This window comes from Lupinus angustifolius, chromosome LG07, assembly GCF_001865875.1.
Source record: "Lupinus angustifolius cultivar Tanjil chromosome LG07, LupAngTanjil_v1.0, whole genome shotgun sequence".
NCBI lineage: Eukaryota > Viridiplantae > Streptophyta > Magnoliopsida > Fabales > Fabaceae > Lupinus > Lupinus angustifolius.
Genome location: NC_032015.1, coordinates 3,691,684 through 3,707,797, shown reverse-complemented (window position 1 = coordinate 3,707,797; position 16,114 = coordinate 3,691,684). Strand labels below are relative to the sequence as shown.

At 33.1% G+C, this 16,114-nt stretch overlaps 2 protein-coding genes across 2 annotated transcripts; both read left to right on the top strand.

The window, feature by feature from the left end:
- LOC109353063 lies at positions 4,679-5,625 on the top strand. The gene has a single exon (XM_019595248.1). The coding sequence runs from the start codon at positions 5,005-5,007 to the stop codon at positions 5,623-5,625; it is 621 nt and encodes a 206-aa protein (XP_019450793.1). The 5' UTR covers positions 4,679-5,004.
- On the top strand, positions 6,507-15,777 carry LOC109351844 (26S proteasome non-ATPase regulatory subunit 2 homolog A). The gene is made up of 25 exons (XM_019593495.1): positions 6,507-6,765; positions 6,893-6,993; positions 7,325-7,445; positions 7,537-7,596; positions 7,759-7,826; positions 7,964-8,006; positions 9,749-9,814; positions 9,923-9,961; positions 10,050-10,132; positions 10,780-10,894; positions 11,114-11,188; positions 11,562-11,720; positions 12,636-12,743; positions 12,856-12,960; positions 13,054-13,194; positions 13,278-13,382; positions 13,500-13,721; positions 13,920-14,033; positions 14,130-14,345; positions 14,479-14,538; positions 14,624-14,737; positions 14,821-14,906; positions 15,020-15,128; positions 15,248-15,426; positions 15,499-15,777. Exons 1-25 carry the CDS (start codon positions 6,664-6,666, stop codon positions 15,569-15,571), a joined length of 2,664 nt encoding a protein of 887 aa, XP_019449040.1. The 5' UTR covers positions 6,507-6,663; the 3' UTR covers positions 15,572-15,777.

Genomic DNA, 16,114 nt, shown 5'->3' with positions numbered 1-16,114 from the left:
AAAAGTGTGTTTGTTTCATATAGTTTTATATTTCATTTAGTCAATAAAAAATAAAAAAATTATAAAATATAAATTAAATTGTTTATTAAACATAATTCATTTTACTGGAACAAATAAAACAAAGTTACTACTTCAACATTATGATGAAAATTTTATTTAGTAAGGATTGTTTAATGAAGATAACATTACATCACATATAAACTAATAACATAATATCATATCACACATATAAATTAATAACATAACATCATATTACACATATGAATTAATAACATAACATCATATCACAATATGAATTAACAACATAACATACCTACTTAACAACATGGCATAACTATTTAACCTTATAAGAATCACAATTAATATTATATACAATTTTCGATTAATAATATAGCATTACACTTATATTAACATTATATTATAATTATGTTAATATATATATATATTTAGAAATGAATAATGAATTCACTTATCTATGGCTTTGAGTATCTCATTATCTTGACCTAGACCCATCTAATAGATAGTCTCAAAATCTCATGTTTTAGTTATATGTGCCTCCAAAAATATAAACATACACCCAACCCAGTACATATTATTGGGGGTATCATTAGTGAAGGTATCCATTGTAACCATATATTAGGGAGCACATTTGTTATATCATATTTGATGACAGACTTTAAAAATCAAAGTAAACAAAAAAAATCGGTTTTCCATAAATATTAGGTGAAATTTATTTGGGGTTAAATAAATAAAAAATGAATATAATTTAACATGTTTCACATGAAAGTATCAATAAAAGTCCAGATGTCATTAACAAGTGTTATAAGATTATTGTTTGATAAATAAAGAAAGATGAATTGTGTTTTTTAAAAAGCATAACATTTTAAAAATTCTAAGATATACATCACTTTTTAATACAACTTTTTATATTTTAAATCCTTAAATAATAATTGTCATGGTAGCTTTTGACTTATGATCACCAATTTTCCGATATAATTATACCTTCCATTTTAATACCAATTTTTCCTCATGATTGCCAATTTTTTTTTCAAAGTTTCTTGTTTGAATGATCTAATTAAGTCTTAAAGTTAATATTTTATAAATCCCTAAATTATAAACTACTTTACGCATATAATTATACCTCATTTTAGAACTATTGACAATTTTTCCTCGTGATTACCAATAACTTCTTCAAAGTTTCTTCTTTGAACAATGTCTTAAAGTTAATCTTTTTATCTATAAGGCATTAATCTAATAGTGTAATGTCAAGTGAGAAGATTAATGGGAGTAACCCTTGTTGTGAGGGAAATCATACATCCCGAACCTTGTTGTGGAGGACAATCATGCATCCTGAAAAAGATTAATTTATTTCCAAAAATGTGAGAAGATTATTTTGCTAATACAAAAATAATAATCTTTTTTCTTGTTTTCCTATCACCTAGAAGGGTAGAACTGTTTCTTCATATAAAGTTTTTAGTTTTGTGTATGTTAACATACCAGAGGCACCCCCACAAGTTTAACATGTTAACTTTAGCATAGAAGAATTTTTTGGAAAAAAATGTTAAACACACACAAATTTAACCTAACACAATCTTGAGCTGGTAAGCTAATTGGGGATTAAGTTATAGGGGGATTACCAACCCAATTCACCTAAGGAACACCCTTACTTCTCAATATCCTCATCCCGTACACAAAATCACTAAAGATTTTAAAAAGAAGGTAATTGGTTCTCACAATATAACAAAAGATACAACAAATGAAAGAGTGTTTGATTAATCAAGTGATTCAAGTCACTTATAAGTTAATCAATTGATTTATTTAACTAAAAGTAAGTTGTATGTTGGTGTATGATAGACACTCATATTAAAATAAGTTACTGGTGCAGTGGTGCGTTAGGTTCAAAGAGGCAAAGATCTAGAGTATTTGGTGAAATTATGAAGTAACTTATAAGTTAGTCAATTAATTTATTTGACTAAAAATAAGTTACTTGTTGGTGTTTAATAAATAATCTTACTAGAATAGATTACAGACTTATGAATTTGTATTTGATAAGCTAGTAAAGATAACTTATATATTTATAAGCTTGGGACTTATAACATTTTCCCCAATCAACTATTGCTACCTAACAAAGCAACTTTTATTTAATATCAATCTTGAAGCTGGGTTATAAGTTTTCAACAAGAGTATAATTTAGATGTGGGAATCTGAGCCACCTAAAAAGCTTTAATTTTGATGCATGAATGAGAAGAAGACATTCAGATTGAATTTGTTTTTAAATGACATAATGATGTAGATACTCTTACCTGATTTAGTGAGCTGAAACTACATACACTTGGTATGTTTGGTTGGGGTGAAAAGGAGAGGAATGAAAGAGAAAAGAAAAGAGTTTTTTCCATTGTTTGGTTGCATTGAAAAAAGAAGGAGGGAAAGAAAAAAATTGGTGGGCACCGTGTATTATGTTTTCTCTCCATTATTGAGAGGAAAACATGTAGAAAAAATTGTACCAGAATTGATTGTCTCAAAGTATATCTTGAACCATGTTCCAACCCAATAACGATAAATAAAAACTGAAAAAAATAAGAAATATTTAATTTTTTAATTCACATTGCATGTTTTCATTAGTTTAAGACATTATTTGTGATATACTTTACGATATCATCTCTTTCATAGTACAAAAAAAACATCAATATTAATAATAATTATATTATTTTCTCTTCACTTTCTTTCTATTTTCTATCATACCAAACAACTACAAAATCATCACATTTTCTACCCATTTTCTTCTCTCAACTTTTCTTTCCTCAACTTTTCTTCCTTGACTTTTCTTTTCTAAACCAAACACAATGTTAATATATATGATCAGTAAATACACCTTTACTCAAGTATAGTTAAAGACAAACTTATGTAAAACTTTATCCTACATGAATAAACATTAAAGATAAAGCAATTCTTCAATTTGATAAAATATTCCACTGCATACAGTAGTGGATACCGTTGAAATTTGAAGCAGTGTTGCACTAGGGGCAGATAATATTGAATTGGGTGGCAGTGGTTAAATCATGCTGATAAATTTCCAACCATGATAATTATTGGTTGATCTTGATTGAACATTATATGTATTATTTTTTCATAAAGTTAGTTGGGCTGGCTCTTCTTTTTGACTCGACTTTGATTGCCAAAAAGTTATCTTGAAATTTGGAATCGTAAAATCATACTAATACCTATAAGTTGGGGATGAGGATCTGCTGTCCTTAACCACGTTCCCAATAATGTCTCTGACCAATTATAATGAATTAAAACTGATAAAGTTATAATTATTTAATTTTTTTAACTGACGTAATATAATATGATTGGTTTAAGACAAAGTTTGAGACAACAGATGATGCAATGCATATTATTATAATTTACAGCAGCTACCATGACTGTACACGACAGCAAAGTTAAATTCCACAGCAAACACCGATTTATATTAGGACTACCAACCAAAGAAAAATTAGAGGAAAGAAGAATTTCTAAATTATTTCTGATTTTTTTTATTTGGTTAATTTAAAATTAAAGCATTGGCAGAATAAGGTTCTCTTTTAACATAGATGTTATGGATTTAAATCCCTTAAATAGTCCTCGTATAAATAAGACTATATACTGATATGTATCACTTGTACCTATTGCTATCCCTAATAGTATACCAAAACAATTAAAATGAGTTATTCTATTAGAATTTATTTTTATAAAAAACATAAATTAATATTTTATATTATTTTAGGAAATATGATTGGTTAGAGACAATAAATATACTTTTTTGTCGGAATATATACATCTATTATTAATTTGATTGTGGGAGCCACATATAGGTGCCTACCTTTTAATATATCATATCAGTATCTTCTCAAATTTATGGTTGTGTTTGATAGGATGGGAAACAGTTCAATGAAATCCTACACGGAACTGAAGAATGAAAGAAAATGTCCTGTAATCAACAGCATTAATATATAGCATTGGCCTACCCTACCCTACAAAACTAATGTGTCATTGCCGCCAAACAAATGCCATAAGACTCTGAACTCTAAGGCACATGCTCATATAGGAATGGAGATTGATACCTTAGAAATGTTTATATTTCTTCCTTATATATGATGTCATTATCATCTGCTTAATGAACCTATTCCATTTTTGTATCTTTCTTCTGGCGTTCTCTATAGTGTTTTCTTTTGTCTTGCTCGCTTTTTCTATGTTAAGTTTTAAATGATTGTATTCATTTACTTACCTAAACTGATTTTGTCGTTAATTATTATCTTTTCCTCACTATTTATTTTACCAATATACTTTTAAAAAGGATTTTTTTTGGGTATACGTGTCAATTGATTAATTAAAAAATACTTTATTAGTAAACTTTTAATTTAATTAATTTAAGAAAACGTGGTGCTCCAAATGTTCAAAGAAAAATTAAGCAGTTATTTTCTGCTTTAGCCTGCCAAATACAAATTAAAATTTACATAAGTTATATAAAATCAATTGTTGTGATGGTCCTGGACCATTGATCCACATCTAATTTGTCTCATTACCCATTCTAATTTTTACCAGAACGCATAACCTCACAGCAATAATGAAACGAAATCTGAAACACCTAATTAAAGCTAATAACCTTTTTATTATCATGTAACCTGTTTTAACTCCCTTGCTAAGCATGTAACTTATTTCTTGCCATAAATAGCTGAATAACTTATAGGTTCTTATCAGTTACTGAAGCACTGATACATTTAAAGAAAATTGGTTATGCTAACTAACCTACAATCCAAAAATAGTACATAGAGAACAAACTAAATTAAACCTTCACCCAAAAACAAAACTGAACCCAACATTTTCTATTAGGCATATATATGGTTTTCAGCTTCATGTTTGTAATTTCATACAGATAGCATTGAAGTTTTAAGAACAATCTGCCAAATCTGAAAGTAAGATTGAGGAAAAACTAGAGATTTTTATTTCGTAATAATTAATTTTTTCATGGATGGTCATGTGGATACTGAACAACAACAAGAACCCCTTTTGGAAAACGCACCTTCACCTCAAAAACCACCCAAAACACCAGCACAAAAGACCATGAGAAAAGCATTCAAAGGCACAGCACTTTTATCCAACCTTCTTCCAACAGGAACAGTTCTAGTATTCCAGATTCTATCACCTGCATTCACTCACCAAGGCAAATGCCACACTATAACAAGCAAAACCATGACTATGGCACTCTTAACCTTTTGCAGCCTCTCTTGTTTTCTTCTTTCCTTCACAGACAGCTTTAGGGATGAAAGAGGAAAAGTTAGATATGGGATTGCTTCATTGAATGGGCTATGGGTTATGGATTCATCAGTGAGGATTTCTAGTGATGAGGCAGCAAAATATAGGTTAAAGTTCATTGATTTAGTTCATGCATTTATGTCTATATTGGTTTTTGTTGCTCTTGCATTATTTGATAAAAGTGTAGTGAGTTGTTTTGTTCCAAACCCTTCAGAGGAAGCCAAGGATCTTCTGCCAGCATTGCCTATTGGGATTGGCTTGGTGTGTAGTTTTCTATTTATTGTATTCCCTACCCAAAGACATGGCATTGGCTTCCCTCTCTCCCGCAACTAGTTCTGTTCCATCTTCTTCTTTATTTTTTTAATGACATTGTGTATTTTAATACTAGAATCTTAGCTTGTAAAATTTTAGTATATATATATATAAGTATAATAATTCTTTACATTATTATCATTCATTTTTACAAAACTTAACTTTTTGATGCTTGAGATAATTCGTTTCCGATTTATTCAACAGAAACCAACAAATCATTTTAAATTTAACAATCTTACTAAGTAAAATAAATCTACAATTTTTTAGCACATGATTAAAAACTGATAGAACTTGAACATTAAAATTAGCTTCCATTCCAACAAACGCATCCAATTTTATAATGAATATACACATTAAACCAATAAGTTAGCAAAAGGAAGCCAAATCTAAATCAGGAAGAGAGAAAAGATCACCTTCTGATGAAGAATTTCATTAGATGACTAAGTTGATGGCAATGTGATATTTGAAGGACCAAATTTATTATGAACTTTTCATTAACTATTTTCATAAATTTCATTTCCATAACTTATCTCATAAAATTAAATAAACACTTCCAAACATTCCCAATTTCAACTCTAAAAAAAGACTAATTTTCATAACTTTTATTTCCATAGGTTATTTCATTCATTTTTATTCAAGTTTGGGGTCAACCATAGAAATATTTACAACAAAATTTTCAATTTTTTTTTTGCCGAATACTCCACGTCAGAAATCATTTTATAGAAACAATAACTTATCCAAGGTGCAAATTTGTACCAACCAGAATTGGCATTTTCCTATGTTTTACTTCAACACACATCTCACAAATCCAGTATGTTCCATGGGCCCAAAGATCACAATTGGGCCAAGACCCATAAAACAAAAGAAATCCCCTTCAACAAGAAAGCTACCTTCTTCCCTTCTGCTACATGCTTAAAAACATTGAAATCGAGCTTGAGCAGTTTTTACTGTAAAACACTTTCCTTTTCCGTTTTCTCATTCCACCACTCGAACATTTTAATTATTCTTCTCTATTCTAATTCAATTCCCTTTTTCGCTTTTGCCACTTCCACTACTACAATGGCGCCCGATCCTAATCGCACCGCCGGTGCTGGAGCCAGTTCAAGCGGAACTACCAAAGACGACGCCGGCAAGAAGAAGAAGGCCGAGAGCGATGATCTGGTGAGTCATAAACCGTAGGTTTGAATTCAGTTTTTTCTTACTCATTTCCTAGGGTTCGAATTTCTATTTAACTGTATAGATAGAAAAAAATTGTCTGCTTATCCTTTTTTTCTGGTAATTTGTGCAGTCTGATGAGGATTTGGCATTGAAGCAGCAGCTTGAGTTGTATGTGGAGAGGGTTCAGGATTCTGACCCCGGATTGCAGAAGGTTGCCCTTGAGAGCATGAGGTAAACCTAGTTTTATATTGAAGATTCAGTATATTGATATAAGAATTGTATTGAAGTAGTATTACTTGTAAATAGTTACTAATTATTAGGCCATTAGTTGGTTAGTTTGTTTTATTAGTATAAATATGGTTTAAGGTATCATATACTTCATAGTTAGACGATTGCTTTGAGGAATACGACTAGATTCTTATTCGGTGTGAGATCATAATTGGGCGTTCAATCCATTTAGTCATTATGAATGATGAAGTGAGCACAATTTGATTAGAACTGGAAAATTGACTCCCCATTTTTAGACTGTGGATTGACATTACAATGTGTGGTTGTATTGTAGACAAGAAATTCGAACTTCAACAAGCTCCATGACATCAGTTCCTAAGCCTCTGAAGTTTCTTCGTCCCCATTATGGAACTCTGAAGGCATATTACGAGACTATGGCAGAGTCTGATTTGAAGGTGTTGTTATTTGTGTGGTTTGATGACGCCATTATATTAGATGATAATATTGTATTTTTCTACTTGATTGATTTGTTTTTTCTCAATGCAGAAGTACTTAGCCGACATATTATCAGTATTGGCCCTTACGATGTCTGCTGAGGGAGAACGGGTAATTTTTCTGTTTTAGAAATTCAAGTCATATAATCTTTTGTGATGGTTGCTTGCGTTCAAGGGTTCATGCCCTTGATGGTGCGGATTCATTGAGACTACTTTATTCCCTTACCAAAACGGTGTCCATTTGACTACTGTGTTGTTATATTGACTTTGCCAGGAAAGCCTTAAATACAGATTATTGGGCTCAGCAGGTGATATCGGTTCGTGGGGCCATGAGTACGTGAGGTGAGAATTTTGTTTCTTTGGACATAAAGTTAAACTGCTGTTGTAGTAAAAATACATTGGTGGGATGGATGATTGAATTCTGGCTGGAAATGAGTTAACACTAATCTTATTCTTGTTATGTTTTGTATTTTTGTCAGGAATCTTGCTGGAGAAATTGCACAAGAGTATGCAAAACGACAGGTTGGGTGTCTGGCTACTTCCATTGATATTTTTTACCTTTTAAAATTACTTTTATTATACTGACTCGATCTAATGAGCATGCATGAATTACCTTCTCAAGTTCATTTGCTATGTGTCATGGTAGTTAGTATCATGAATCATTAGGCCGGGCATGCATGAATTACCTTCTCAAGTTTATTCACTATGTGCCAAGCTAGTTAGTATCGTGAATCGTACATGAACCGTTAAGCCTATTTTCCGAATCATGAATCGTAATATTCATGATCAATAAAATAATTCTTAACATAAGCCATAACACAAATTCAAGTCTTAAGGGTCATACATGTCATAATCCATAAGTCATAATAGCAAAATAACTGAAGTAATTGATAATCTACATGCATATGATAATGCGACGAAGATATAATAGAGACACTGTGATAGGTGTATGATGGTTTTTAAGAGAGGGAAGTGACTCAAGCAGGTAGGTCAGGCTCACAGGGGATTGTAACTGAATGTAACGGATTAACTTACTGCTGAGAACAGTTAGACAGATATAAATAGGACAACATATAGAAATTAGCCACTGAGGAATTTGGTAGGAAACTGGGAGAGTGAGAGTCCAGATTCTCTCAAATAGCACGGGGATAGATTGTACTTGTAGTGAAGTAGCAATTTTTCACAGATTTACTATTTTTATTTTCTGTTTTTCAGTCCATGTTTAATTGAGCTTCATTGAAGTCACAAAAGCTAGGTTTGGGCCCCTAAAACTGCAAAACAGCACATCTGATATCAGTTTTAAAAAACTGGAAATATTAGGGTATTAAAACATAAATCACATTGACCCAACCCAGAACGCAGTGCGACCCATGAGCTCTGCAGCTCCAGCGCGAGCTCTGAATCGCATGATTCACGAATGATACATCACACAATTCAGGCACCAAAACGATTCACCTTGTGATCTGCATCACTGGCCATGGATTCTGCATCAAATTGTACGGTTTGTGCGATACTATTACGAACTATCATGCTATGTGTAGGGTTATTTTATCTTTTCTTGCCATTTTTAGAAACTAGTATTGTGTAACTTAATCTATTTGGTCTTCCAGGAGTCTTGGGTTTGTTCTTTGGACTTGCATTCTTTTCTACTCACCATGTTCATAGGCTTTGGCTCTCGTAAAATGGCAAAATTCTATGGCAGTCTTTTATTTGCGCAGTCCTCTGGTGCATTTGATTGGAATGGAACAATTTATTTTTCATTGAGTCTTTTTTTGGCCTCTGGATTACATCTAGGTTGGAGTTTCCTTCTTGGCTTCGCTTTGGTGTAAAACCCATGGGCTTTTTAGCGGTGTCACTATGGTTGATATGCATAGAGCTTGATTGTATGTCCCTTTAGAGTAGTTTAGGTGTTCCTTTTTGTGCATGTGAGAATTTCTTTTCCTTCTGTAAATGACTCACTTATTTTCTTATATAAAAAAGTAAGGTTGTGCACCTCTTGTAGGTATACGCATCCTTATCCTCGTAAGCGAGGAGTGTGTTTCCAGTATCAACCAATAATAATAATTAACAATAATACTATGTACCACAGAAGATCAGTGTGTAATATGGTATTGCAGTTTAGATATCAAGTGGAGTTTTTTATTTAAATTTGCGTTGAGTGGTATTAACTATTACTAATTTAGTTTACTTCGCCAATTTCAGATTGTTTTCAATTTCCTGCTTAATCTAAACATTGCTTCTTTAATATTTTGGTCCTCGGACAGACTGATGAATCCCCCATAGATGAACTCATGGAACTCGTGCAACAGATAGTTGCTTTTCATATGAAGGTAAGTATATGACATTCTTTTGGATCAAGAAATTGTAAGGATGGAATTTAATATGTTAGAGGAAGGCTATCATTTATTGGCTGGTTTCAAATTTCAATCACGTTGCAGCATAATGCAGAACCTGAAGCAGTTGATCTTTTGATGGAGGTAATATGCCAGATTATGTTTTAATTTGTGTATTCACTACTTCAGCTTGCGAGATGAGTTTTTTCATGTGATCAATGTTTAATGTTAGGTTGAAGATCTTGACATGTTGGTTGAACACGTTGACAAGACAAATTTTAGAAGAACCTGCATATATCTCACCAGTTCTGCTAGGTAAATGCAGATAGACCTTATTTTATGCAGGGTTTAAGAGATTTCAGTTAAATTCAAAACAGTTAGAGAGAAAGATAAAGATAGTTTAACATCACATATTTACTTCAGTATCTGCTGTGGTTTAATGATTTTTTGTTTGTTTTTCAATGTCATATATTTTTTAATACTTCTTTGGTATCACTATTATATATTTCTGAGTCATTATAGTTTAATTATTTAATTAAGCAATGTCCTAGGTTATTCCTGAACTCTTTAAGCAATGAAGTGCCTAAATGCTTTAGTAATGAAAACTGTAGTTTTCTTGACCTGTAGTTGGACCTCTAACCATATTTTGGCATGATTAATTGGAACAATATGCTATACAGTTATATCTGGGGCTCTGAAGCTCCTTAGTTTGGTTTGGCAAAATTTTTATAGATGTATTTCAGAATGCACATGTTTATTGGATGGAGTTGACTTGCTGTGTGTCATGTGTGGGGTTAGTTTAAAGGTTTCTGTAGGAACAAGCTATTTTTGTTTTTAAGCAGAACTTTGCAATATAAATCACATGATTTTATTTTGGATTTTTTCATTTCGTTTGTTGTTTATAGTAATCTCTGCGTGTGTGTTTTGCAGCGCTTCAAATTATTTATTTATATTTTTTTCAGATACCTTCCTGGACCAGATGATATGTTAGTCTTGGACATAGCATATTTGATTTATCTAAAATTTGAGGAATATCCAAATGCACTCCAAATTGCATTGTTCCTGGATAATATGCAGGTGTGTTACTGGAATTCTTTCTTTCTTTCAAGTCTTTTCTGTCTAAATTGTGTTCAATAAGGATTATTCATAAATAAAATTTTCAATCACAAATGTTATTAATCTTGTACTTGCAGTTAAATAGTTTCAGGCCTGTTGCCCTATAAGAAATGATTTCTATCCTTTGTTCCTTATTTGCTTTTGTTGCGTAAAACTAATAAATTTCAGTGTTGTTGACAGTATGTGAGGCAGGTGTTTACCTCTTGTGATGATCTGCAGCGAAAGAAACAATTTTGTTACATGCTTGGACGTCATGTAAGTCCTGGATTTTGTGAATTTATCTTTGCTGAAATTTCATTGCTTGCTATTTTGATTTTGTCGATCGTACTCTGGTTGATTCTCATTTATTCTGTTAGTAAATGATGGTAATTTACATCTGTCAAAAGAAAATATGGAGTCATTCCCTGTCATTAATAAAACAGTGTTGATTGGAGGTGTTTCACACATAAGTTATTCATCAATAAAGCTAAGTGCTTACTCTTTTTAGCTTGTTGAGAACAATGTTGATAAATTACAATGCTAGAGGGAAACAACCGGAGGAATATGGCACTATAAGATATATTTTGTCATTCTTTCTTTCTGATTTTTCTGACTGATATTTGTTGTGTTAATTATTGTTTACATGCAGAAAATCACTTTTGAGCTTGATGAGGAGATGGTTGCAGATGACGAGGACAGAGAATTATTGCAGGAAATCATAAACAATTCTAAGTTAAGTGAAGGGTATCTAACCCTTGCCCGTGATATTGAAGTTATGGAGCCAAAGTCCCCAGAGGATATATACAAGGTGTGATTTTGATGATATTTTTACTCCTGCCTTGATAAATGTTGGATGATCCCAGTGCTTGTAGAGTTTCTTCATCTAATCCTTGCATTTAGTATTTATTTAACTAGGTTATCGTTTAATTTTATAAAAGGACATGTGAGTGAATAATGGTTTTTCAGTGTGCATATATTAGTTATGCTGCTTGCTTTAGGGTTGCTTTCTTGGAATCTTTATTGATAATTATATGTGGAACAGTTGATTCTGATTTGTTACTCCCGTTGTTGAAATAAATGCCTTTGTTCATAATTGCCTTACTATATTTACTTTAAGTGCATTGCTCCAAAATTGATAATGAACTTCTAACACTATTTTGCAATTTAGAAATGAAATTTTGTTGACAATTTATAAATGGATTGTGGAACAACTGTATATGATGTGTTGGGTTCCTTTGGTCAAATTCCATGCCTTGCTACAAGATAGCCTAGATTAATAACATGAAGAAGTTATGCTTTTTGTTGAGTTTGTTGTGATTGATGTGACATGGTCTTTTATTTAAATTGCAATATTCCTGGTTTTGTTGTTTCTTGATGTTATTGCTGTTCCTTTTGTGACTTATAGTTCAAATATTCAGTCTCTAATTGTTTGTTGAGAAGCCCTGTTAATCCAGTAGCTGTATCTTGTGATTCTTCTTGTACTCTGAAAAAGACTCCTTTTTTTAATCCATTACTCTGAAATGACAGCAATGACATTACTATTGAGTATTGAGTCAATCTCATCCAACCTGCTGAAGGAGTCTCTGTAGGCTAAAAATGTAATGTGATTTTGTTAATGGTCCATATGTCAGCTTTTTCCCTTCTAGTTGTTCTGCTTTTTGTCTTGAGTGCTGTCTTTTATTTGCTCTCAACCTTATCCTTTACTATGCTTGTTTTTCCGTAGGCACACTTGCTTGATGGCCGGGCTAGTGCTGGTGCAAGTGTTGATTCAGCTAGACAGAACCTTGCTGCTACTTTTGTTAATGCATTTGTAAATGCTGGCTTTGGTCAGGTAAAGTGTACTTCATAATTCAAAATGGTACATGTTTGTGTTTGTTATGCTTTTGGATTACTGATTCTTCTGTTTCTTTTACTGTCCCCCTCTTTTTCTGTTATTGTTGCAGGATAAGTTAATGACGGTCCCATCAGACTCTTCTAACAGTGGTTCTTCTGGAAACTGGCTTTTCAAAAACAAGGAACATGGAAAAACTAGCGCTGCAGCTAGTCTTGTATGTATTTTTCCCATTTAATCATCAATTTTCCTATTTATGGACTATAGAAATTTCACTTACATTACTTATATTATGTTTGTATTATAACAGGGTATGATTTTACTCTGGGATGTTGATTCTGGTCTTGCACAAATTGACAAGTACTTCCATAGTAATGATAACCATGTCATTGCTGGTGCTTTATTGGGAGTTGGAATTGTCAATTGTGGTATCAAGAATGACTGTGATCCGGTGAGTTGCTTATATTCTTCCCTTTGCTCGGTATGAAATATCTTTCTGGTTTCTATGTTAGATCATTTTGGTTTCCTTTTCAGGCAATGGCACTTCTAGGTGACTATACAGAAAAAGAAGACAGTTCAATCAGGATTGGTGCAATTATGGGATTGGGAATTGCATATGCAGGTTCCCAGAATGAGCAGGTGAGCTGTTTTTTCCTTGTAGTTTTTTGGAATCTTGTTCCAATAATACTGTCAAGATACATTTGGCTTTCTATTCGCGAATGTTAGAAGTCTTCATTTATGTTTTGCTTGTTTCAGTTACGTGACAAATTGGCACCCATACTGAATGATGCCAAAGCTTCACTTAATGTGATTGCTTTCACTGCAATTTCATTGGGTTTGATCTATGTGGGTTCTTGCAATGAGGAAGTTGCTCAAGCAATTATCTTTGCTCTAATGGACCGGAGTGAATCAGAGTTGGGAGAGCCCCTCACACGACTTTTGCCTCTTGGTCTAGGTCTTCTATATCTTGGGAAGCAGGTATTATATGTTTGACAGTGTTAGTTGTCTCTTCTTTTTGTCTTTTGGTTTGAGTGATAGGTTATTATTTCCCTGTCACCTCTTAAATCTTATTCCTTTATTTCTAAAAATCAATTGATTTTGAGGAGGGGTTTTGCAATTAGGTTTGTTCAGAATTGCTGGCATATTAATTCTTCAAATTGTGCTTTGTGACAACAGGAAAGTGTGGAGGCAACTGCCGAAGTTTCAAAGACTTTCAATGAAAAAATTAGGAAGTACTGTGACATGACCCTACTATCATGTGCCTATGCAGGAACTGGGAATGTTCTCAAGGTACAATCTTATGATTGATTCGTTATAAAAAAATTTAATGAATCAATCTTTGCTGCAGCTTTTATGTTTATAACTGCTGACACCTCTTCCATGTAGGTTCAAAATCTTTTGGGTCACTGTTCACAACATCTTGAGAAAGGTGAAACTCACCAGGGTCCTGCCGTGCTTGGAATTGCTATGGTTGCAATGGCTGAAGAATTAGGTGTTGAAATGGCAATTCGATCATTAGAACATCTTCTACAGTATGGAGAGCAGAATATTCGCCGAGCAGTTCCTCTGGCACTTGGTTTACTTTGTATATCAAATCCAAAGGTAATATTAATTCCTTCCTACTTTAGTGTTTAATATGCCCAGAAAAGATGATCAAGTTACCAAGTTAAACATCCAATTTATTTGTGGCTCAAGATGTAATTTTCTTTTCAACTTTTGTCAACCCTCGTGCCAGGTCAATGTTATGGATACCTTAAGCAGGCTTAGCCATGATACTGATTCCGAAGTTGCAATGGTAATATGTTAGAGCCTACTTTAATCATTTTGATCTGCATCTTGCTTGCTATTTTCATAGCTGATATAATAATTGTATGCTACAGGCAGCTGTTATCTCCTTGGGTCTAATAGGAGCTGGGACTAACAATGCCCGAATTGCTGGCATGCTTCGCAATCTTTCAAGCTATTACTACAAGGATACCAGTCTTCTATTTTGTGTATGACATGTTTGTCTAATTTGTCCTTATTTTTCAACTTACCAGCGTTTCTATGGTCATCAAGTTTCTTCATATATCTACAGGTCCGAATTGCCCAAGGTCTTGTACATTTAGGAAAGGGTTTATTGACGCTTAATCCATATCATTCTGATCGCCTCCTACTATCGCCGTAAGTGAACCCTTCTCCATATTAAACCATGTATAGTTGGTGACTTTAAAATGACAAGTACAGCTTTACTGTAGTAATTTCTACTTACTGCTGTTCCTTTTCATTGTTTACAGGACAGCCCTTGCTGGACTAATTACCGTGTTGCATGCATGCCTTGATATGAAGGCAATCATCTTGGGAAAATACCACTATGTACTATACTTCATCGTTTTGGCAATGCAGGTTCGTTAGAGTCTCATTTCCTCTGTACATTGATCTACTCTTTCTCCTACTTCCCTATCTTTCCTTCCAAAATTCATTTCTTAAGGCCAATATCAGTGGTTAACTTTTTCATGTAATAGCCGAGGATGTTGCTGACGGTGGATGAGAACTTAAAGCCTTTATCAGTGCCTGTTCGTGTTGGTCAAGCAGTAGATGTTGTTGGACAGGCAGGTCGTCCTAAAACAATCACCGGTTTCCAGACCCACTCCACCCCTGTCCTCCTGGCTGCTGGAGATAGGGCAGAGCTAGCAACGGAAAAGTAATATCCCATTGCCTTACAATTTCTTAATTGGCTCATGTCTTTCTGGTACTGACAGTTGTTTTTCTACAGGTATATTCCCATCTCACCCATTCTTGAAGGTTTTGTAATTTTGAAGGAGAACCCAGATTATAGGGAAGAATGATGACCGTGGAGATGCTTTTACTATTTCTTTTTGTTGTACGTGTCTGAACAGTATTTAGTCAATATTTTTCCATTCAACATTGTGGCTAAATTAAGAAAAAAATTATTTTACATCGTTCTTTCCTTTGGGTATAAGGCAACTTTCTGGATGGTTAATGATTTAGCTTCGACTGTTTTTAAAAGTCTTAATATTTAAGCATTTTCCCTTTTCGTGGGTGTTGAAACATGCTCTAATTGGAAGTAATCGTATATCATTGACACCACAATGTTATTATTATAAAGAAAACAGAAAAAATAACGACAGGAATTTTGGACATTTTTTCTTTGCCAACAAAGGAATTCTCAAGCTTCTGATGTAAATTGTCTACAAGCATTAAATTAACCCACTCAGCCAGCTTCACCTAACTACCCGCTCAAGCAGAGGTAAGGTACTTTTTTTAAAGTACTTTTTCTTTGTTATGATTATCATGGAGTGTGGTCAGAAATCCTTAATAGAGTACAATGGGCAGAACCAATGATATTATGGAACTTACCATATATTATG

What these genes read in the sequence shown, in the direction of transcription:
- LOC109353063 (XM_019595248.1), top strand. Translation starts at nt 5,005, where the DNA reads ATGGATGGTCATGTGGATACTGAACAACAACAAGAACCCCTTTTGGAA.
- LOC109351844 (XM_019593495.1), top strand. Translation starts at nt 6,664, where the DNA reads ATGGCGCCCGATCCTAATCGCACCGCCGGTGCTGGAGCCAGTTCAAGC. An exon ending in GTTACATGCTTGGACGTCAT is followed by an intron (nt 11,189 to 11,561) that starts GTAAGTCCTGGA and finishes GTTTACATGCAG; the next exon opens with AAAATCACTTTTGAGCTTGA. An exon ending in TTCTATATCTTGGGAAGCAG is followed by an intron (nt 13,722 to 13,919) that starts GTATTATATGTT and finishes TTGTGACAACAG; the next exon opens with GAAAGTGTGGAGGCAACTGC.